At 40.2% G+C, this 24,647-nt stretch overlaps 2 protein-coding genes across 3 annotated transcripts in view; both read left to right on the plus strand.

Annotated features, from left to right (window-relative positions):
* The window catches only part of Actn2 (actinin alpha 2), a 60,993-nt gene extending 60,437 nt beyond the window's left edge, over positions 1–556 (plus strand). The window contains exon 21 of the mRNA XM_076832234.1: positions 342–556. Coding sequence (XP_076688349.1) covers positions 342–500 — 159 coding nt within the window. The 3' untranslated portion in view covers positions 501–556. The remainder of the gene's footprint in view (positions 1–341) is intronic.
* Positions 557–10,079: 9,523 nt separating this feature from the next.
* Mtr (5-methyltetrahydrofolate-homocysteine methyltransferase) overlaps positions 10,080–24,647 on the plus strand; it is a 104,595-nt gene continuing 90,027 nt past the window's right edge. For both annotated transcript variants that reach the window (XM_076872843.1, XM_076872845.1), the window contains exons 1-6: positions 10,080–10,324; positions 14,564–14,778; positions 17,276–17,365; positions 18,599–18,668; positions 20,431–20,523; positions 22,099–22,205. In XM_076872843.1, the coding sequence (XP_076728958.1) occupies positions 10,291–10,324; positions 14,564–14,778; positions 17,276–17,365; positions 18,599–18,668; positions 20,431–20,523; positions 22,099–22,205 (609 nt within the window). In that variant the 5' untranslated portion in view covers positions 10,080–10,290. The remainder of the gene's footprint in view (positions 10,325–14,563; positions 14,779–17,275; positions 17,366–18,598; positions 18,669–20,430; positions 20,524–22,098; positions 22,206–24,647) is intronic.

Here is a 24,647-nt window from a genome sequence, read left to right on the forward strand (position 1 = left end):
ATTTTAAAAAAGAGCCTCATCATTAAATGTGTCAATATCATATTGTGGAGACGTTTTCTCCAGTGGCATTATATTTTCAGTTTTTAAGTAAAAATATACTGAGTGGGAAAATGACTCCATTTTCTAAAAGCACATATACATAGATTTTTGTTTTTAATACCAATTCCACCATGTGAAATAGCCCTGCATTCTCATCAGTGTATAATGTAACCCAACTATACCTTTACCTGTTAAGAAATTTAGATCACAAATGTAAGAAATGTTGTATTGAAAGTATTGAAACTGCTTATGTTCCAGTGTTTCTTTGACTGGCTTTGCAAACACTTGTGTGTGTTTTCCAGCCGTACATCCTGGCGGAGGAGCTGCGTCGAGAGCTGCCCCCGGATCAGGCCCAGTACTGCATCAAGAGGATGCCTCCCTACTCTGGCCCTGGCAGCGTGCCTGGTGCGCTGGATTACACTGCGTTCTCTTCTGCGCTTTATGGGGAGAGTGATCTGTGATGCCTGGGTTTTGTAATCATTGATCCCATCAGAACACAATAAAAGCTGAAGTCATAGTTTGTTTCCTGGAAACTTTGACAAACTTTATAAGTTAAGAGAATATACAAGCATCTCAGTCTTTGCCAGGATGGTAACATGGCTGAAATGGAGTTTCGATAGTGTATGACAGTGTGCTTTGTAAGTAGGTCTCTTTATTTCTGAATCCTTAGCTAAATGTAATAAAGTATCAGATTAGTTTGTTTCTTTGATTAAGTAAAGCAAATTACTTGAGTACTTTGAAATTAGCAAGATCTAGGGATAGATCTAGGGATAGTGAAAAAAATGAAAATCCCAAATATCTAAGATGATGGGGAGGGGGAATCACAAATTGGTAAATGTTGATGATTATTATTTTTTTGTTACTGGGGATTGAACCAATGGGCACCATTGAGCCACATCCCCAACCCTGTTTTGTATTTTATTTAGAGACATGGTGTCACTAAGTTGTTTACGGCCTTGCTAAGTTGCTAAGGCTAGCTTTGAACTCATGATCCTCCTGCCTCAGACTTCCTAGCTGCTGGGATTATAGGTGTGCACCACTGTGCCTGGCTGTTTGATATTTTTTAAAAGAATTCTTCATATCTAATATGCATATGTGATTCTCCCTAGGAGACTATATTTGGGCTCTTAGTGTTTTATTTTCTCACTTACCCAAAGATTAGCTCTACATAAGTATAAGTGATACTGTCATCTCTTCAGTGGAATTAAATGTTAGGAGATGACGAGCCAGGGAAAGACACAGACTAGTCGGGAGATTTTCAGTAATAAAGTTCTGAAGCTCTTCACTCTTCAGGAATAGAGAGCCTGATTGATGGGTTCTGATGCATACTTGGTCCCCAGAGAAGGGCCTGAGAAAATGAGGAGCTCAGTTTGGCCAGAGACAGAGGTGGAGCCATTAGGTAGAATGAGGCTTTTAGAACTCTGTTGCTTCCAGATTCCCATGCCTTTTCCAGAGCTTGCTCCTAGAGGTTCTCCAGAGGCAGCCTTAGGTAAGCTCTCTTGCTTGTCAACAAGGGACACCCGGGGTGTCTTCTGGTCCCCAGCAGGCCTGCCTTAGGCCTCCTTGGCCCCTTAGTGGAGCCAGACTTGGCATGAGGCCGTTTCTCTCTCTGCAGAACCTCTCCTTAGCTCTCAGGTGGCTGCCTGAGGTTTGCCCGTCTGCCTGCTGTCCAGTACCAGTGTGGACAGGGCCTCCCAGCAAGCCCTGAGTGTGGCTTTGTCTGAGGCCTTGTCTCTGTCAGGCTTGTGTGGCTCAGGATGCCACCTGCAGTCTATATCCTTCCTCATGTTGGTGCACTTTTCTGCTTGAGCTGCAGTGTGCTGTGACCCGCTGTGATGACAGCTCGTGGAGAGTAAGGCAGGGATTCTTGTTATATCTGGATCTTTAATAATCATGAAATGAGTTATAGACAAATAAAAACATTGCAAACAGCAGCTAAAGTGTTCTGGAGCTGCAGGGTGCCCATCAAGTCTGTTTCAGCTTTCTACCCTCGACTGGAAATGGGAAAATGTGATCCTTTCTTTTCACAACCGTCGGGTAACGGGTGCTTTCATCACACTGGCCCATTTAGAACCTTAGACCTTTATGCATTTCATTGATTTGTTTCATTATTAAGTAGGTGGTTGTTTCCAAATTCCTGGATTATTTGATCCTTTGGTTTATGTGTGTGCTTTTGGGGTGGCGTGCAGGTCAGCTCTGGACTCTGGTTCATCTCAAGCAGGTGCTATATCTCATCCATAAACATCAGGGAGAAACTGGGAGTCACTCTCCTTTAGGCTGCCACCAGGGAGACTTGTATGTATTTTAAGGAGGGTGTGAGTTACTCATCCTGAAATTCTAACTTCTTCACAACATTCAGCAACGAGAATGGATCAACATATTATCTGCCAATAAGTAAAGAAAGGAAATAAACTGAAAAACAATAAACATGTTTATATTCTCATTTTCAAAGTCATTTTTATTTCTGATGCTGACTTATTAATTAAACTAAATTTGTAAATGAATTAAGAATCTGTTTTTATTATTTCAAAGAATAACCAGGTGTCTTGGTTAATGCAAACAAACTTCCTCACTTAAAATTTCCTTCATATTTAAAAACTCATTTGATGAATGATTTACCTCCCTTAAAGAATTAGAAGCTGGGTGCAGTGGCACAAACCTGCAATCTCAGCCTATGCAGGAGGATCACAAGTTCAAGACCAGCCTCAGCAACTTAGGCCCTGTCTCCAAAGGGCTGGGAATGTGGGACAGCCCCTGGGTCAAATCCTTAGCATCCCTCCACAAAAGGATGAAGTATGACCCATTCACAGGAAATAAAGAATTTGACAGAAACCATTCTTGAAGAAGTCTGGACATTGAAATTATTAATATTGTTAAGTCAACTATCACAAATATAATGAGCTAAAGGAAAATGATGTATGGACAAAATGAGAAGTTATCTCCTCAGCTTACTATGGGGTGATGGCCTAACAAACCCATCCTGGGATGAAGACATCAAAGGTTGAAAGTGTACTTAATATTCCTAACCTACCCAACATCATGGCTTCACCTACCTTAAAGGCTCAGAATACATTAGCCTGGGGTGGGGCATATCTCACACAAACCCTGTTTTATGATGGGACGTTTGATATCACAGGTACACGGGTGTTTTGTGGATAGATTGGAATGTGAAAACAAAAAGTACTGTGGATGGAAAACTGACTGCTTCTTCCAAGGCAACACAGATTCAGGTCAACAAGGCAAGTTCCTCAAGGACACGGTTCCCAGTGACTCGGTTCTTTCCTTAAATGATTACCTGAGCCTTTTATAGTCCCAGGAAAGTAGGCAGGATCATCAGGCAGGCGAGCTACTCAAAAGTAGGGAAATCTTAACAGGGGATCCAGGTGTTTTTGATAAGTCGGGTACATTTCTTGCAGGATTCAGGCTCTGCTTCATTCTGAGCTGTAAGACTTAATACAGGCCAAAGTCTGTGGAACCTATGATACATTTTAAACTTTATCCAGTTGTAAAAACATGAAAGCAAATGCAGAAGCTGGTGATAAATGGCTGTCAAAGGGGCCTAAAATCATCTAATACAATTGAGCTGCTGCTTTTTCTTTTTTGGTGGGGGGCAGGGTACTAGAGATTGAACCCAGAGGCATTTTACCACTGAGTTTCATTCCCAACCCTTTTTATTTTTTATTCTGAGACAGGAGCTGACTAAGTTGCTTAGAGCCTCGCCAAGTTGTCAAGGCTGACTTTGAACTTTCCATCCTCCTGCCTCGGCCTCCCCAATCACTGGGGTTTACAGGCTAGGGCCATCACATCTGGCTCATATAGTTAGACTCCTTAAATTATAACACTTCATCTGCCCACAAGCTCACAATGTAGTGGTACCCTCTTTTCCACAGAGAATCTTAACTAAGCTTCTCCATAGTTAATTTTAGGACTATCAGCAAAAGAGTCTCTACAAAAAGGGTTCAGTGTAGGTAAACTTCCTGTTATCCTGTTGCTCTATTACTTGGCCACTGGCCTGGAAGAAGTCAGCACTCTAGGTGCTGAACGCCCCTTTAGTGGTTTTTCACAAACATTTATCCAGTATAGTAGTTTGTAGAAGTGTGTTTGCAAATGCAAAATGTGATTTAAAAAAAAAAAGATTATTTAACAAGGCCTCTGGCCTTCACCTAGGCTTCACAGAGATGTCTACATTTCTAAGATAAGAGAAGTTACCAATTGGGCTCCATGGTAACAGCTGGCAGGGGAGGAAAGAAAGGGGAGAAGAAGCAGCTCTCCCCTTCTCAGGTGCTGTCCTTGAAGAGTTAACTTGCCCAGAACAGTGAAAGAAAAAGCTGCTTTTATGTGAATGTTTGAATCCCTCTCCTTACATGCTGGGTATAAAGTTTGAAACTACCTGAACTTGGGGTTCAGAGGATTAACTGATTACAGCGAAAGCTGTACCCTCTGAACCCGGCTGCAGTCAAAAAAAACTGTTTCCTGCTGTCTTCGGTGCCCTGCCTCGTCTGTCACCTCCAACAACAATGCTCCCTCCAGTGAAATTTAAACAAGCTGGAAGTTCTTAAACACAAAAATGGTCTCTTTAGAAAAACTGCAGTCTGCAAGGCAAGAGGCCACCAGTGGCACCAAAGTCTCTGACTCATGAAGTGCAGGGAGGCCTTGTGCTGACCTGCAGGTTGCTCTTGTTGGTATTCCATATATAAACCGAGGAGGCATATCTCCTATTGAAAATGTAGCGGAAAGTTGCAGGGTTTTGTCCATAGAGAACATTCCTGAAAAGGATTTACTTAAATATAAGGGTCAGCAACATGTTATCAATTTACTTTGTAAACTGAGACCTGTGAGTCTGAGCAACAATTGCAGTGAGAGGCCCCTGGGTGTGCCTGATTTTTGGAGAGGAAGATCTTCCAACTGTTTCTCCCAGGAGGCTCCTGAGTGTTGAAACCACCTCCCTAGTTTCAGCTCCAGCTGTAATAGTGTTAGAAGTGTGACCTGGGGCCATTGTTGAACTTCCCTTGGCCGCCTTATCTATAAAACAAGGAAAACAGCAATTAACTGACAGTGATCCTCCTTCCTGCTAACTAACCTCTGTAATAACACAAACAACAACAACAACCAATTAAAAAAAAAAAAAACAATATTTGAATGTTGTCTGACTCACCCACACTGTGGGAGACAAGCAGTAGACTTTGTTTTCCCCCATGTTAGCCTCTGTGCACTATTATGGCACATTTTAATGGAGCCAATAAATGTTTGTTAAACGAATACATCCATAACCAGAATAATTCATAGAATTACAAGAAATAGATGTTTTGTTACTGGGGATTAAACCAGGGATGCTTTACCACTGAGACACATCCCCAGCCTTTTTTATTTTATTTAATTTTTAAATTTTGAGACAGGGTCTTGCTAAGTTGCTCAGGGCCTCACTAACTTGCTGATTCTTGCCTTGAACTTGTGATCCTCCTGCTACAGTCTCCTGAGCTGCTGGAATTACAGGCGTGCACCACTGCACCTGGCTAAACAATGAGATCTTTACACCTATACCAAGAACGTTTCTTTTCATGACTGAATTGTGTGCCAAATACAACAGAAATTCCAGGTTTCGACTTGATCATATTAATTGGAGCCCTTCTGCCAGGAAGGGCTGGAAAACAACACTGGGTAGTTCACTTTATTATTATTATTTTTTCTCATTTCCCTGCCTCCTTCCCTCACCTTTCTTTCCCAACTCCCCATTTCCCTCCTCCAAGTTTTCCCTCCCATCTCAAGGAGGTCCTTCCCTGTGGCTCTCCAGACATGGTCTGAGCCTATGTCACTTAATTCTTATAAATCACTTCTATTTTAAAACTTATTCTTGAAAGGCAAACAATAGCCCCTGGCTCCTTGTGCTTGTCTGTAGTCCCAAAGACTCAGGAGGCTGAGGCAGGAGGGCAGCCTTAGTGAGGCTCTGTCTCAAAATTTAAAAAATAAATAAATAAAAAGTACTGGGGCTATAGCTCAGGGGTAAGACAACCCTAAGTTCAATCTCCAGAACCTCCCCCCCCCAAAAAAAGAGATTTTGAAGTGTTATTGGTTCACTTTTTCCCTCATTTTTTCTGTAAATATAAGACTATTGGGAGTTAAAATTTGAGTTAATGTGGGTCATTCTATATGCAAAGAATGCCAAAAATTTGCAGTGTGTTGTGATTAAAACAAAATAAAACAAAACCATAGAGGTTGTGGGAAAGAATGTAAAATCCTCCACACCTTGCTTGGATTTTTTGAAAAAATAATAAAAAAAAATCCTTGCATTGAACCCTTGCACAATGCTCTACTTCCATCTTGAATATCGATATTTTCTGTACTTGGAAATATATTTTTGCTTCCTTAACTGTTAACCTCCTGCGCTGGGTACTGGCATCTGGCCTCATCCCTCCACAATTCCTTCCCCTTTCTTTTCTTGCTAACATTTAAGTACCAGTTTTTATCCCTGAAAAAGATGGGGAAAATAGATGAACTCTGTGTTACGAGAAGGGTTAAATAAGATTAAGTAAGAGATGGCACATAACAGTTAAAGAGTTCAATTCGTAGCTACCATTATCATGTAATTAGCTAAAATCTATTTTGCATTTAATTTTCTCCAGGTGCTGCCATAATTAGCTGAGTGAAAGACGAACTGTGTTTTGAAAATAAAGCATGCTGTTGGAGTCTGAGGAATAGAGACCCAAACTGAGCCCTCTATGCCTCAAGGTGTCAGATATTTGAAAGGGAAATGGTAGTCGTCTCACTGCAGCAGTAAAGCAAGAGGGATCCCCCCAGTGCTCTTGGTTATAATAAAATAGGTACAAATTCTCTTTCCATTCTTTTTTACTGCCCAGCACTGGTGCGAGGGCCATATCCCACGCACTGAAAATTCAGCTTATCTTGTACAATCTGTGTGGTTAATAATGGTTGCTGGTCTATGTGATTCTGCCGGGGGGAACTAAATTTTTAGCTGATGAAAGAATTTGAGGGATGGAGGTAGCAGGGCTCACCTTCTGGCAAAGTCAGAGATCTTTTCTGAAAAGCCAATGGCCACGTGGACAGACCCGTGGGTAGCAACGCTTTGTTCTAGATCTCGGTTCACATTCTCAGGACCTTGATTAACAGAACACAAGGGGTGACCTAATGAGTTGATCTACAGACCAAGCCCACAGGATAGTGTGTGGTGCTGGAAGGCCAATTTGTTACTGAATACCATAAGAACCGGACATTCAGGGGCGATGACCATACTTCTTTCTATTAAGAGTCATGCACTGGGCAAGAACACTCAACTCACCCAGGAGTTGTTTGTGCCTAACCTCTAAACAGTGGGATTGAGTTGAAGTTATTAATGAGGGAGAGGTGGAGACAGGGTGGACTAGCCAGCTTGTCACCAAAGATAGTAGGTTGTCATCTACAGAGATAGAGACCTCAGGCTTTGCTTCAGTAATCCCATCCTATCTACAGATGTACTTCTATTGGCTTCCTAAGGCAACTTAACGAAGTACCACAAAACAAGTGGCTTAAAACAATTGAAATTTATTATCTGATAGTTCTGCAAGCCAGAAGTCTGAAGGACATGGTATACGCAGGGCTGCACTTTGAAACCTACAGAGAGTGTCCTTCCTTGTCTTTCTTAGCTTCTGGGGTTCACAGCAATCCTTACATGCTTTAGTTTGTGGATGTATTACGCCAATCTGTGAACAGGTGGCTGTTTTCTCATTGTGTGTCTCTCACTTCTTCTTGTAAGAACACTGGTCCTATTGGTTTAAGGGTCTGCCCTACTCTAGTATGACCTTACTGTACTGTTCTGATTACATCTGCAACAACCCTATTTCCAAATAAGGTCACAATCTCAAGCAGTGGGGTTAGGACTTCAACGTATCTTTGAGGGCCACACAATTTGTTCTATAAAAGTATTTTTGGAACTTTTCTTTGAGCTGTGAATTTTTGTACTAGGAAGTCACCAAGCATTCTGTATTAATTTGTCTTACTCTTTGATGACATCAAGAAAATACTGGACTTATTTTTAGCTGAGACAGTAATTTTTGATAACTTGTTAGAAGCAGAGACTGATACACAGTTCCGGAGTATCTACTAGGAGATTTTTAATCAGCTTTGAGTCTCTGTGACCAAAATACCAAGAAGACCATCTTAGAGGAGAAAAATTTTATTTTGACTGATGTTTTCAGAGTTGTAGTTCATGTTGGCCGCTCTATTGCTCTGGGCCAAGGTGAGGCAGAACATCAAGGTGGAAAGGCAAGATGGTAGAGAGCTGGCTATGTCCTTCAAGAAGGCCAGGAAGCAGAGAGGGGGAAGGGACAGCAAGAAGAAGGAATCCTTCCAGGATACACCCCTCCAATATACCTCCTCCAGCCATATCCCACCTGTCTACAGTGAGCACTCAGTCCACTCAAACTATGAAGGATGGCAGGGTGTGGTGACTCACACCTGTAATCTCAGTCTCTTGAGAGGCCAAGGCAGGAGGACTGGGAGTTCAAAGCCAGCCTCAACAACTTAGCAAGACCTGGTCTAAAAATAAATTTTAAAAAGGGCTGGGGACATGGCTCAGTGTTTAAGTGTGCCTGGGTTCAATCCCTGGCACCTAAAACAAACAAAAATACCCATAAAACCCCAAACCTAAGAAGGATGAATTAGGTTAAAACTCTCATAATCCAACCATTTAGCTTCTGAATATTCTTGCATTAATACAGGAGCTTTGGGGACATCTCATATCCAAACAATAATGCTTATTAATGAACTTTAGGTTATAGATGATAATTTGAAAATTGGCCTTTATTATCTTAAAAAAAAGTCTTTGGCTTTTCAGGACTATCTTATCTCTATCCCATTCTATCCCATCCACTCCATTTCTCTCCTTCTCCTATGACCACCTTTGGTAAGGATGCTACACACATAATTTTTTAGATTTTAAAATTTGAGGCATAATTACATACAATAAAACAGAATGGCATGTGATTTTATGCCTTTTTTAAAACACAAGACTTCGTAATTTGGTCTCAATTTTATTTTTCTAGATTAATTTGCTTTTCCTCTCATCTACCAACATCAGCTTTACAGAGCTGTCCCTCATTCACATTCTCTAAAGTGCTGTGTATTTCAAGGCAATTTTTCCCGGCGGGAATGGATTTAGCTGGCATAAAGAGTCTCTTTCAAGACCCAGCTGCTTCTTTGAAGTTTCCCCTCAACACTCTTAGAGAATGCAGCTCTTTTGAAACATTTAAAAATATATATTTATTTTTTAGTTGCAGTTGGACACAATACCTTTATTTTATTTATTTTTATGTGATGCTGAGGATCGAACCTGATGCCTTATGCATGCTAGGCGAGCTCTCTACCGCTGAGCCACAACCTCAGCCCCTCTTGAGACATTTTATATAGTTCTTTTTTCATGTTCAGTTATCTTTTAGTACTTGTGCATTCCTCCTGCAAGTCAGAGTTGGGGTGTGGTGTACCTTGTGTTTCTGCAATCCAAGTGTGTATCCCGAAGCTTGATTATACACACACACACACACACACACACACACTCAATAAATGTTTACGGTCAATAAGTGACAATCATTATGCATATATGTGCTTCAGAGTTTTCACAGTGCGTCCACAGGATTTCATTTAATCCTAGATCCATAAAACAGTAATTACACCGCCCTAGCACTTTTACTGAGTGTGGTTTAGCGTGTTGCCCCACACCGCCGAAACGGAACTGGAGTTGGTCTTCAGACTACAAGTTCTTGGCACCTCTCAGCTCCTGCAGGTCAGCGCGACTTGGCGCCACGACTTGAACCTGGTCCAGGTGCAGGCATGCTCCAGGCCTCGCGGGGCCTGAGCCGGGCGGGGATTGCGTCTCCCAGACGGCAGCAGGGCGAAGGCTCCATGATTGGTTGAGGCCGGCGGCCAATAGCCCTGCTAGGGGAGCATGCGGGCCAATCGCCGGCCGGAGGGGGCGGGTCCTCCCGCGCTCTGCAAGGCGCGAGCTGAGTAGCGGCTCAGAGGAAACTCTCTGGTAGCTGTGGCCGGCTGAGCCGCTTCCGCGCCCTCCCGCGACCCCGCTGAGACCGCGCTGGCACCGAGGGCGGCTGGTGACGCAGAGGCGGCACGTGTCCCACACCCGTCTGCGGCCGCGCGAGGATACCGGGACTGGCTCGCCTGCTGGCCCGCATCGCCCGCCACTGCCAGCTGTGGAGAGCGCGGCTGCCCCGCGGGTCCGCGGGCCCACGGAGGGGGCTCGGCAACATGTGTCCTGCGCTGCAGGACCCGCCTCAACCCGGTAAGGCGCGGCGTCCCGCCCTGGCGGCCTCACGTCGCGAGCCTCTGCTCCCATGCCCGCCCCGGGCAGGGCCCTACGCCGCGGCTTAGGCCGCTCTCCGTGCCCAGGAGCGCCGCCAACTTGGCTCTCGCGTGCGCGTGAACCTCCGCGGGCTCCAGGGAGGCCAGAGCCGCCGCGGGAACCCCAGGGCCAGGCTTGCCGTCCGTCTCGGCTTTCCTCTCTCTCTCTCTCTCTCTCTCTTTTTTTTTTTTTTTGCGGGGCTAGGTGTTGGACCCCGGGCCCTCCTGCTGAGGTGGCTTATGAATTTGCGATCCTCTGGCCTCACCCTCCGAGTCACTAGGAACGTAGGCGCGAGCCACTTCGTCTGTTTTATACATTTAAGTATTGGCTGGTGTTGCAGATCTGAGACGAGGGGCTCCCAGTGGTTTAAATAGCCCCTTAGGGCCTGCTCCAGAACTCAGGGCGGGGAGTGGCACTCTGAAGTATCCTGATGTTGCTGGCTCTGGGGTCAGCAATGAGAAAATGCAAGACATGCACAAGAACAGACCGCAGTTTCAGTCTTGTAAGGAACTCTAGGTCTCATAATTTGTGGGCAGAAACATTTTAGAAATGGGTGGTAGGAGATGTAGAAACAAGAGAATTAGTAAGAAGTACAGAAAAGTAACTGTCTTATGACGTGAGGATGTTCAGCTCCAGAAGGAGGATGAGTACTGAATGAATAATCCAGAAGGAAGTTTATCCGAGGGTAGCTGATGACTTGGGCATCATAAATGGATCTAGTAGAAATGTCGTTGAAACGAATGGAACTGTGGCTGAGAAGCACAGCACTGATGCTTTAAAATTAGACCTGTCTCCAGCTGACACTCTTTTAATCCCAGCAACTTGGCAGGAGGATTGCAAGTTCAAGGCCAGTCTCAGCAATTTAGTGAGACCTTCAGCAACTAAGCAGCACTGTCTCAAATAAAAAATAATTAAGGTTGGGAATGTAGTACAGTGTAAAATGTGCCTGGGTTCAGTCCCTGATACCAAAAACAAAACAGAAAGATCTTTCTGAAAGGGGTATCATGGTTATTTGAATAATCTCTTACTCATGGCTTTGGGCTTCTTCCTCATTTATTTTAAAAAAGGAAATAGTATTACTCCTTAAGCTGAATGTAGGTAATAGCAGCAGCAGTATGTCTCTGAATATTTAGAATACTTTGAATAGTGTTTTGTTTTGTTTTAATATAGAAAATGACAGGAAAATTGTTGGGTGGATCTAGCCCAGTCCCCTCACTTTATTGTCTCCTCTATTGAGCACCCTCAAGTTTAACCAAGCATAGGGCCCTTAAAGAGCTCTGAGTCAGGACTGTGGGCTAGAAAACACCTTTCATGTATTTCTGCTTCTCTATATGTTAGGATTCTAGTTGAGTTTTAACTTCCTAAGACCCTTAGCCACTTACTTGTGTCCAATCTTTTCTTTTTTTCTTCTGCTTTATTTTTCTTTAATAATGTACACACACACACACACACACACACACACACACACGCATAGTTAGTTGTACATGGACACAGTACCTTTATTTATTTATTCTTATGTGGTGCCGATAATTGAACCTAGTGCCTCACACATGCTGGGCAAGTGCTGTACCACTGAGCTACAAATATAGCCCATAATGTTGAATCTTAATGAAGCTGTTTAATTGAAGAACTGGGAATTCCTGAATCTCAAGGTTGGGCCTTAAGGCTAACTGTCTGTGACTTCAGACCATGGTTGTATCCCCTGGGGGAGGAGTCTGATAGACTAGCAGATACTTCCTGTGTGAAGATTTCAACCACAGCCTTTTAAAGAATTCTTAGTTTCATCCTTGCTTGGTACTGTACATGTTACTTGGAATTCAGTTGATGAATGATTAATGAAAGAATGAATGAATGATTCATTGTGTTGATATCAGCTTAATAATCAGCTTAATAATCCTTTTCTGGATTATTAAAATCAAATGGGGAAATAAAGTATTTAAAAAATGGAATACTGCACAAGCAAAGAGATGCCTTTGTAGCAAGTAAGTGCAAACCAAGGAAAATAGGAATCCAAAAATAAAAGTATCTTGGGAGGGATTCGTAGGGCAGAAGTAAGATGATCTTTAATAGAATAAAGGCAAGAAAGCGTTGGGATCACTTACTTATGGTGCAGAAAATAAGAATGTTTTTTCCTTCCTGTTTATCACAGTGGAAAGGGAAGTCCTAAGAAAATCAGGCCTATGTGAGGTCATTGTATCTCCAGAGATGTATTCCTGATACTGCAGTTTATTATTAACATTATTAGGGGTTTATTAGTTAATGATTTCATCTTGTCATTCTTTAGGATAGTTCTTAAGGTGGTGCTCTCTGACTTACCCACCTCAACATCTGATTGGTCCTGTAACCAGTTAATTCCATGTTTGTTTGTTTTTTGGAACACTTGCTATAACTCAGAATATTATCTAAAAAATAAAATGTTAATGACAGGAAAAAAGAAACCCAATAAAATGCATTGACTAGATCATAAAATACTGTGTGATCTCTTGGGCTTACTAGCCAAAGACATTTCTTTCTTTCTTTCTTTTTTTTTTTTTTTGCTTGTAGATGGACACAATATATTTATTTATTTATTTTTATATGGTGCCAGGATCGAACCCAGTGCCTCATGTATTCAAGGCAAGCGTTCTACCACTATGCTACAATCCAGCCCTCAAGGACACTTCTTAGGACTCTCTCCTCTGCAGTAGTAATCTATATCACATACATACATTAAGCATAAAAATATTTCTGAGACAGTGCTAGAACCAGTTCAGTGGGGGAACTGCAATACTATATTCCTATATTTACTGTGAAAGGAATTTGGAAGAATCTGTTCTGTTTAGGACCTGGATAGTCCTGAAATGTACAGAGTGTTCTAGACCTAATTGCAGATAAATTATTACTTTCTGTTGGTGGTAGTTCTTTATAGAAGAGCAGCTTCCAATGAATGGTCACTCTGCCAAGGGAAAGTGGTTCAGGGGACTTAAGAATTTAAAAGAAGGTTAGAAACCGATGAGTTAGAATGCTAATTAGACACCAGTGAAAGATAACCTTCCACTGGAAAAGCTGAGCTTGGAATCTGAAGAACAAGAACAGTGGACACTTAGACCAACAACTCTTAGGAGGAGGGCTGATTTTTCTCTCAGTGGGAAATCTTACATCCCTAAAGGAAAAATAAGTATGTGATTAATGTAGAAGCCTGTTGCTGTTGAGATAGGAATGACATATTTTCAGGTTTGGAAATGAACATCAATCTGATAGAAAGAAGCCAATACTCAGGACAGACAATTAAATGGCAATAACAGTTTAATCTATAATATATCCAACTGAAATTCCTTTTTTAAAACAGTGTAGCTGAATTCACCCTGAAATGAGACCCTGTGAGTTTTAGGTAGAGACTGTTTCACAACTGAAATAGAACCAGCCTACTTTCTTCTTTGTTTGGTGCTTCACCTAATGCTGGAGAATTATGAGTGCATCTTTTATGAGCTTCACATACTCCTCCCTATTGTGAATTATAAACTACCCTGAATTCTTCCTCCACATCTTTTTTTCCTTTTACTCTTTATTTTTACTTATTATTTATTTTTGTGGGACTGGGGATTGAATCCAGTGGGGCTTTATCACACCATCCCTAATCCTAAAGTTTTTTATTTTGAGGGGCTGGGATTGTAGCTCAGTGGTAGAACACTTGCCTAGCATGTGTGAGGCACTGGGTTCAATCCTCAGCACCACATAACAATAAATAAAATAAAGATATTGTGTTCATCTACCACCACCAACACAAAAAATTAAAAAGTTTTTTTTTTTTTTTTTTTTTTTTAATTTTGAGACAGGATCTTGCTAAATTCCTGGGCTTGAACTTGGGATTCTCCTGCTTCAGCCTCCTGGGATTACAGGCATTCACCACCAAACATGGTTTATCTTTCATTCATTCTTTTTTGGGGGTGGTAGGGTGGGTACTGAGGATTGAACTCAGGGGCACTCAACCACTGAGCCACATCCCCAGCCCTTTTCTTTTTGGTATTTTATTTAGAGACATGGTCTCATTGAGTTGCTTATTGCCTCGCTGTTGTTGAGGCTGGCTTTGAACTGACGATCCTCCTGCCTCAGCCTCCTGAGCTACTGGGATTATAGGCATGTGCCACCGTGCCTGGGTTATCTTTCATTCTTTAAAGTCAGATTTTACTTTCTTTAAAGGAGGTATGAAGAAAACACTTCGGGATGAGATTGAAGCCATTCTGAGGAAGAGGATTATGGTGCTTGATGGCGGAATGGGGACCATGATACAGCGGTACAAGCTAAGTGAAGAAAAGTTCCAAGGTCAAGAATTTAAAGACCATGCCAAACCACTGAAAGGCAACAATGACATTTTAAGTATAACTCAACCTGATATCATTTACCAAATCCATAAGGTAATTTTTCCAGCTTCTTAATGTTCATTCAAACTGTTTCATGTACCGAGTCAGAACACTCCTGTGTGCTCTGGAGAATACAGAAGAAAGATGATTTATTAAGAAAGCTGGTGTGGGATATAAAATAAAAGTGTGTTTAGTGTTTAGTATTTGGGATAAGCAGATAAGAAGTAGTTGGTTTTATGCTTTTGAGGCAAACCCAGTAAAGAACCCTAAAATTCTGGACAAATTAAGGGTTCACTACCTTGTTTAAGTCACTGACACAGCTCTTAAGAAGAAATCTCAAAAGATGGTATCTTAGTTGATTTGGGCTGCTGTGATAAGTTAGACTGGATGGCTTAAACAACAGTATTCTTTTTTTTTTCACGGTTTTTGGGATTGAAGTGCCAGCAGATTTGGTGCCTGCTATGGGCCCTCTTCCTATTCACAGATAACCATCTTCTCATTGTGTCCTTACATGGTGGAGAGCAGAAAGTGAAACCAAAGTCTGTGTCTTATAAGGGCAGCTATGTTGTAAATATTGGTGTACACCTAAGAGTCACCTGTTAAAACCTAATGCCCAATATGATGGTGGTAAGAGGCGCCCTTTTAATAGAGGGAGCTCGTTCACCTCTTCCATGTGAGGGCACAGTGAGAAGATGTCCTCTGTGAACCAGGAAGCAGGCCCTCACCCATTACAAAATCTCAAGACATAACTACCATTCACATATTCTAGTTGATTTTTCATCTAGTTTTCTAGTGAGGCATGATAGTGCAGGCTTGTAGTCCCAATGACTTGGGAGGCTGAGGCAGGAGGATTGCAAGGTCAAGGCCAGCTTTCTCAACTTGAAGCCCTTAGTAATTTAGTAAGACCATGTCTCAAACGGGCTGGGGTAGTAGCTTGGTGGTATAGTACCCTATGGTTTGAACCCTGATACCAAACAAAACAAAACAAAAAACCTCAATAACATTTTGTCTAGTTTTCTGCACTTGGATTTTTAAAAATTAAGTTAAATTTTATTGCTTCATACTATTTTATAATTTGTAGCTTTTACTTATATACATTAGCATTAAATGTTCTAAAACATGGCTTTATAATTTCATAATAACCTGTTCTTTACTTAATTAATCTGTTATTCATAGGCATTAAGGTTGTTTTTCATTTTTCTTGTTCTTTGTTAAAAAATTAAATTTTAAAATTCATTCTTATAAAACAAAACCCAGTGATAAGAATAAATTCCCATCAACTACTCCATATTGCTATTTTTTTCCCCCAGAGATGTCCACTCTTAGTTGCTCTCTGTCTTTTCAGATCCTTGTGTTATATGTTTAAACATTTATTTATGTATGTGTAGGAACTGGTAGTACACATATGTTTTAGTAGTATCATCTTTACATATTATTCTGTTTTGGTTTTCTTTTTCTTTTTTTTTTTTTTTGTTAGTGGGGATTGAACCCAAGGGAATTCTGTCTACTACTGAACTACATCCCCAGCCCTTTTTTTTTTTTTTTTGAGACAGATTCTCCCTAATTTGCTTAGGCTGACCTCAAATCTGTGATCTTGCCTTAGCTTCCCAAGTTGCTAGAATTAAATGTGTGAGCCACCATGCTTAGCTTTATTTTGTTTTTTCTGCTAAACAATACTTTGAAAGATCTTCATATGTAGGATATGGAGATTTTTAAAAAGCTTTATTTTTTTTTAGCTGTCACATGGCTGGTAATAAAATGATTATATAATTTATTTAGCTGTCTTCCTGTTGACAGTATTTAGGATGTTTGTAACTTATTGTTGTTACATTTGTGTTTATGTTATTTTTCATTGCCTAGCTTTTTTGCAAACATTGTTCATCAGCTCAGGAAGGATTGAATTTACTCATTGTTGGAAAATCAGGGGGACTGAGAGATTCTAGGGCATTAGATTGAGATTGAATTCTTATCCAAGGAGTGAAATCAGAAAGATGGGTTTCAAACAGAGAGAACAAACTGTATGGTATTAGAGTCCTTAAGGTTCCAGTAAGGGTGTAGTTCTGGGCCAGAGGGAATAGGAGATGTGGACTAAAAAAAGGGTCTGAATTTGAGATCTCACTGATGGTACAGTTTTCAGTGGGGATTAGGGGGTGCTGAAGCAGGGAGAAGGTAAGAGGTCAGAATTGATGTTTGTTGAGTGCCCAAGATGTGCCAGACATGTGAAGTGTTACCTTGTATTATATAGCTGCACTGACTGAAGAAGAGGGTTATAGTACTTTCAGATGAGGAGACTGGGACTGAGAATTGAAGGAACTTGACAGACTTTAACTGTTAACTTCATCTGAATGGAAGTTGTGTGCTTATTTCTTGAAACACATGCCTTTTTGTGAAATCCTTATACCTTCCTGTGTCTCTAGTTTCTGATGCACTGTCTTACCCTTGGTAAATAGTCAAAAGGTGGTTGGCAGTGCAGTGATGGTGATGAAAGGATGTGTTTATTTTGGGGGGACAGGGACTCTGAACTAAGATTGATATGATTGTGTTGTTGCAGGAATACTTACTGGCTGGAGCAGATATCATCGAAACAAATACTTTTAGCAGCACTAGTATTGCCCAGGCTGACTATGGCCTTGAACACTTGGTAAGAACTTCATTTTTCCTCCCACTTGAGAAGCTTATGAGCTTTTGCTATGTTGGTAGTTGTTAGTAAGAAAACCATTTGAAGCTGCAGGGTGAAGCTAATGTTGTTTGTGGTGATACATGGAAAATAGTTTGAAACTCTTCTGCTTATGAGCGAAGCAACCCATTCATTTTCCAAATTTTCTTTTATGGACAAGTAATAATCAAATAAAAACGATGCTTGTTTTGCAGTTGCTTTTGGTAAAGTCATAGTCATTGTGTGCACCTATAGATAATATGTAAAGAAATAGTTATGGTCTGCATTCTAGAAAAACTTTATTTATAAAAATAGGGCCTAGATTGCCTATGAGCCATACTTTGCCAACCACACTTAGGATATTATGGTTTCTTGATTATCTGATGTGAGGATCCAAGGCACATGGATCTTAAGAGTTGGAAGAGATCATGAAGTTCACAATCCAGGACCTGGCATGTGGAAGGGCTCTTGAAGAGACCCATACTTCCTTAACTTGCAGGTCACACTGTATGTGTATGTGCTTATTTTCCCATAAGATGGTTCATGGTCCTTTATCAAATTCTATTTTTTTTAAATAGTTTTTAGTTGTCAATGGACCTTTATTTATTTATTTTTTAATGTATTTATATGTGGTGCTAAGAATCGAACCCAGTGCCTCATACATGCTAGGCAAGCATTCTACCATTGAGCCACAACCCCAGACCCCTTTATCAAATTCTTAAGAGGCTAATAATCTGCAGAAAGTTTAGAACTACTCATTCAGCCATTTTACAGTGAAGGAAATCAGGACCAGGGAAAGTTGCTCTGGGATTGTCTGGCCAGGTAGTGACAGAGCTAGACCTAGAACCTAGGTCTAAGCCTGTGTTTTCCCCATTACTGTTTTTCGTAATTTGCAGAATATATAAATATACCAGTTATTCTGTGGCATGCCAGGTGTCCAGTGGTCTTTTTTTCTTATTTTTTTTTTTTTTACCAGCTGGCTTATGGTTTGGGAGAAGATCCTTTTAGAAGAAGTTCCCAAGGACTTGCCATTCCCTACTACCTTTTGAGGCTAGGATAACTGATAGCCTTCTTGGCTAAGTTTTCACTTTGATCTCATGTTAATTCACTTTGCGTTTATTTTCTGAATACAACTAGGTATTAGATGGCTATATAGATGCTTTATTTATTGCATAGAGGAAAAGCAGGACAAACTAATGTTAGTGGTTGATGTGTTAGGCCTACCGGATGAACAAGTGCTCTGCAGGCGTGGCCAGAAAAGCTGCTGAAGAGATAACTCTACAGACAGGTAAAGGATGCTCTTCTTTCTTTCTTGCACAACGATTGCTTCAGTGTTCTTGGCTATAATGTGTTGTTCTTACTGCAGTTTTCCTTACAAATTACTAATTCCTTACAATTGCCTATGAGCAATTGTAGATACTGTATTTTAATTTGTTTGTAGGTTGCTTCTCTGCAGTTTCATAATGAAGTATTCACCATCTCTGCTGCCATGCTATTTCTGGGGGCCTTGGACTCGTTTTTTTTTTTTTTAAACCCTGCCATTGTTTATAGCCTGACTTTGTAGCTAGGCCCATTACTTTCCTGTGAAAGAGCTATAATGTTTTTTCTCCCTGTGGAAGCCCCTCATCAGGTTCTTAGAGGTATAGCTGGCTGATTTGATTATTTTTGTTATCATTAGGACATTTGATGTCATCACTCTAAAGCCACCCTGCTCCCAGGGCTGGCTTATTTAAGCAAAGGGAAGCCTTTGTAGCATTTTCCACTTTATCCTACTAATGACCTTGAAGGCACTGCAGCACACAGAAGAGTCCTTAGATTCAGTCTTACTGAGACTTGAAAAGTGTTCTGAAATAACTAACCTCCTACAGGTTGCCCTCAGAACAATGGCTGGTGGGAGGAGAATTTTAAGAGAGAGATGGAATAGAGGAAATAAATGGAGCCCTTTAGGATTTGGAAATGTGAAATTACTGCCAATAGGAAATATATAATGCAGAATTGTTAGGAAGTTAGGTAAGCATACTAATGAAAACCAATCAACTTAATAGGAACTCTGTTGCTGAGAGATAATGTTTAAATCCACAGTAATGTGTGAATAGGTCAGAGGATACTAAACCAGCTGAAGCAGGGAGAGATAAGGACATTTTTCTTACACTATATTATTGCTCATCTTTGCAGAAGATAAAAAAAAGTATTTGGGCATGTAGCCTGCTCACAAGCTGGGTTATTAACTAGTTGTAGTCTTCTCCAGTTTAGTCCTACAGCACAGCCCAGGTCATTGAGTGGCTACAGTCACCAGAGGCAGTGAGTGGTGTGATATGCAGATGAGAACAACATCTCCATGAGGCCCAGAGGCAGGGTTATTAAAGAATTATTAAAGCAGTATTAAATCTGCTTCATACTTGAATTTCAATTTTATAATTGTTAATTTTGACTTAAACATTTCAGGTTAACATCAGGATCTTCAAGATTTCTTTTTTATTATATTTTTTAATTGATATTTTTAGTTGTTGATGGATCTTTATTTACTTATTTGCAGTACTGAGAATCAAACCCAGTGCTTCACACATGCTAGGCAAGTGTTCTGCCACTGAGTTGCAACTTCAGCCCCTCTTCAAGGTTTCTTAAGAATGGGGAGACAATTTGTCCAAACATAGTGAGGTGGTAGAAAAGGATTACTTATAGAAAGACTTTGAGGTTGCATGTATGAGGATTTAGTTGTTTTGATTGGCTTGGTGAGAATATTTAAATATCCCCTGTAGTTCATGATTTTCCCAGGGAGTCTGGGCAGCCCCCATAACCAAACATGTATTAGCAGAATTTGTGAACAAGTGCACTAAAAGGCAAAAAGACTATAAACAGCTGTTTATTACTTCAGTAGAAGGCAGGTTTGTTGTCAATTCAATTAAGAAAAAAAATTTGGGCTTTGAGAGCTTTTTAGATTTTGAGTTGTGGGCAAAGCCCTGTGTTCTACTAGGAGTCTTATAGCCTGTTAGTTTACAACAAAGAGATTTGAGTTAAGAGAATTTATTCTTGTTTTTCTTTTCCCAAAGGAATCAAGAGGTTTGTGGCAGGTGCTCTGGGCCCAACTAATAAGACACTCTCTGTGTCTCCATCTGTGGAAAGACCAGATTTTAGGAACATCAGTGAGTATTTATGACACATAATCAGGGACCTTGAAAAAGTACCCTTGTGCTTTAGTAATATGTAAAGTGGGAACAGTAACAGGATTTACTTCAGGGATATTGTGATTTTTATCTATGAAAAGGGCTTACAGTATAGTGTTTTGAAATACGGTGGATATCTAAATAAAAAGTTAACTGCTCTTGTTATTTGAGCTTGCTCTCAGATGTATATGGTGATTTGTTTGTTGTTCTTTATCATCTATTGAAACAAAACCAATTTTAAGAAAGTTTCAAAGTGAAAAATAGAGAACATCTGAATACCAGCTCTTGGTATATTATAAAAGACCCAGTATATTGCCATTTAATTTAAAGTAATACAAACTATCTAAATGTACTAGTATTAAAAAATTACAAACTAGTATATGTAAATGTACTTTACTCTGATTTGACCCGAAACTCAGGAATCTAAGCCAGTGTCTAAGCATCAAGACTACAAAAAACAAAAATTATTAAACTTACAGGCTGAATACTAATAATACCATATATGGTAATGCATTTTGTATAGATGACAATTTCACACAATTACAGTTTGTTGGTTTTTGTTACAGCACTTTGCATGTTGTGTTACTGCATTATGTATATGTGATTGATGGTCTCTCTGGTCTAGACATGACAGTGGGGAGCTAACCTCTCCTCTTCCTGTACTGTGTAGGGTCAGGTATACATAAACACAGCGAGCATAACTTTGCTACTTAGGCTTCTCTCATAGAACCTAAGTATTTTTTTCTGTTTTGGTTGGGAGATAAAATGGGGAGAGAGATAACTACCTCTCAGGTGAATAAAGACAGCACAGTACATTTCTAGCAAATATTTTACCTGGGAGTAAAATTTTGTTTGATATCAAAATTGCCCATCAGAGAGGTTGCCTCTCTGAAAGAGTTGATCTAAATAAAAAATGAGAAGGGCTGGGGATGTGGTTCAGTGGTTAAGTGCCCCTGGGTTCAATCCCTGAGACAAAAAAAAAAAGTCTTTGAGAAAAAATGTATTTTAAAGAGTTGAGAATAAAGTACATGGTTCAGGAAATTGGCACACCTTCCTACTCACTCCTAGTTTATCCGTGGGAAGAGAGAAGTCATGTGGCAAGTATTCAGAAACAGGTGTGTTCAGTTTGCTTGTTTTCTTTCCATCACTGCCATATTTTTTTTTAAATTTTCTTTTTTTTATCACTGTGTTATTTCTTTATTTGGTTTCTTATAGACATTGTGTTTTAGCCAGCCATGATGGCACTCATCTATGATTCCATCAACTCCAGAGGCTGAGGCAGGAGGATCACAAGTTTGAGGTTATCCTTGGCAACTTATTGAGATCCTGTCTCAAAAAAAAAAAAAAAAAAAAAAAAATGTATGGGATGTAGGTCAGTGGTCAAGCATCCCTGGGTTCAATACCCAGTACTGAAGGAAAAAAAGTTTGTTGTTTTCAACGGATGCATTATAAACCAGCAGTGGTTCAGTGTGCTAGCCCTGAAGTCACCTTACCTGAGTGCAATTCAGAGGATGTTGGTGACTGATGTGATGGGTGTGACTTACTTCTTTGCAGCATTTGATGAGCTTGTTGAAGCATACCAAGAGCAGGCCAGAGGACTTCTGGATGGTGGGGTTGATGTCTTACTCATTGAAACTATTTTTGATACTGCTAATGCCAAGGTGAGTTAAGGTAGAAAAAGGGAAAAGGTGGGGGTAGAGGGTATTGATGAATCTCTTTTTTTTTTAGGTGGACACAATATCTTTATTTTACATTTATGTGGTGCTGAGGATCGAACCCAGTGCCTCATGCATATTAGGCGAGCGCGCTACCACTGAGCCACAACCCTAGCCCCATGATGTATTTCTTAATGTAGTAAGAAGATAATGACCATTACAATTTCAAAAGAACAGTTTTTTTAGCATTTAAAATGTTTTTCTCATTATGAAATTTTTAAAAAATATTTCATTTTTTTAGTTGTAGTTAGATGCAATACCTTTAATTAATTAATTAATTTATTTATTTTTTATGTGGTGCTGAGGGCCTCACATGTGCTACTTGAGCACTGTACCACTGAGCCACAACCCCAGCCGTCATTATGAAAATATTTGCATACATAATTGCTATGTGTGCATATATGCACATGTGATGTTTGCATGCTCATGATTATGAACTCAAAAGGTATATAAATACATGGGATGAAAAGTAGATATCCTCCCTTCTAGTCCTGGGTATCTAGATTTCCTCCTGGAAATGCCTGCTATTACCAGTTTGGGGGTCTTGACAGGATTTCTATACAGATACAAGCATGCATGTATGTGTGTGTGCATTTATGTTTTGTTTCTTACATATGCATAACACATAATTGTATAGAGTGAAAAGTAAATGTCCTTATATGTATGTGTTTGCACAGTGCATCTGTAGGATAAATTTCTACAAGTGAAACTGTTAAGTCAAAAGAATAAGCAATAACTGGGTGTGGTGGTGCATGCCTGTTATCCCAGCAACTTGTGAGGCTGAGGCAGGAAGATCACAAGTTTGAGGCCCACTTCAGCAACTTAGTGAGGCCCTAAGCAACTTAATGAGACCTGTCTCAAAAAATAAAAAGGGCTGGGATAAAGTGCCCCTGGGTTTAATCCCCAATACAAAAAAAACATTATATATATTTTTTTACTTAAGTGTCAAATTTTCCTCTTCTGAGGTTGTACTCATTTATATTCCCATTAGCGAGCACTTACAGTAGTGCTAGTTTTATTATAGCCTCTTTAATACCATGTATTGTTAAATGTTTTGAACTTTTCCAGCTTGACACATGAAAAATATTTTCTCACTGTAGTTTAATTTGTATTTTTCTTACTATAATTGAAGCTGAGCATTTTTCTTTACTTTAAGAGTCATTAATATTTCCTTTTCTATGATTTATGTCCTGTACTCTTTTTTTTTTTTTTATTGGATTTTTAGTCTTTTTTATTGGGTTTTTTACAGAGGCAATCAGGCCTTGTCAATCATGAGTAGCAAATACCATCTTCTAGTTTGTGGCTTGATTTTTTATTTTATTAGTAGTAGTGATGGTGAGCTGGGGGCATACCTCAGTTGGTAGAGTGCTTGCTTCACATGCACAAGGCCCTGGGTTCAGTCACCAACACTACAAACAAAACAAAACAAAACAAAAAAAAAACATTGCTGTTCTTGGTGGTGCATGCCTGTGATGCTGGGAGGCTGAGACAGGAGAATTGAGAGTTCAAAGCCAGCCTCACCAACTTTGAGACACTAAGTAACTTAGTGAGATCCTGTCCCCCACCCCCCGCTCCTCACCCGCCCCCCCCAAAAACAAATAGGGCTGGGGATGTGGCTCAGTGGTCGAGTATCCCTGAGTTCAATCCCCAGCACCCAAAAAAAAAGTAGTAGTTGGTGATGGTGAAATTATTGTGAAGTTGTTGATTTTAATAATGTAGGAGAATTTTAATTTTCTATAGTTTACAGATATTTTTTCCTTTTTGGGTGAGGAGGCTGTACTTAATAGGAACATTTCTTATTCAAAGAGTATGAAGGAAAAAATGGGCTGGGTGTGGTGGCACATGCCTGTAATCTCAGTGGTTTGGGAGGCTGAGGCAGTGGGATTTCAAGTACAAAGCCAGCCTCAGCAACTTAGCAAGGCTCTTTTTTAAAAAGCCCAAAAAACATAAAACAAAGGATTGGGGATGTTGCTCCAGGTTAAGGGGTCTGGATTCAATCCCTGGTGTGGGAAAAAAAAAAAAAAAAAGAAGAAAAAATGGTTCTCTTCCCCTAGTACTTTACAATTTTATCAAGTCCTAATTGTCAGATACATAGTTCTTATAGCTATACTACTAAAATTAGGTGGTTATGGAATAATTTGAATTATGTTTCCTCTGTCTTATTACAGAATTTATAGTGTACCCATTCCTAATATTATAAATAAGGAATAATTATAACAAGCTACATCTGCTTATGACAAATGGACCTGAAATCATTAATTGGTTACTCATCTGTCAGTCATGTAGCATTGTTATTGTAGCCAACCTCATCCAGACACCATGATGTTTATAGAAGCTATAACCCTAATAATGGCCCATGGGCTTACATCATCAGTACTGTTTTGTCTC

The sequence above is a fragment of the Callospermophilus lateralis genome, chromosome 13 (assembly GCF_048772815.1).
Source record: "Callospermophilus lateralis isolate mCalLat2 chromosome 13, mCalLat2.hap1, whole genome shotgun sequence".
Classification (NCBI taxonomy): domain Eukaryota; kingdom Metazoa; phylum Chordata; class Mammalia; order Rodentia; family Sciuridae; genus Callospermophilus; species Callospermophilus lateralis.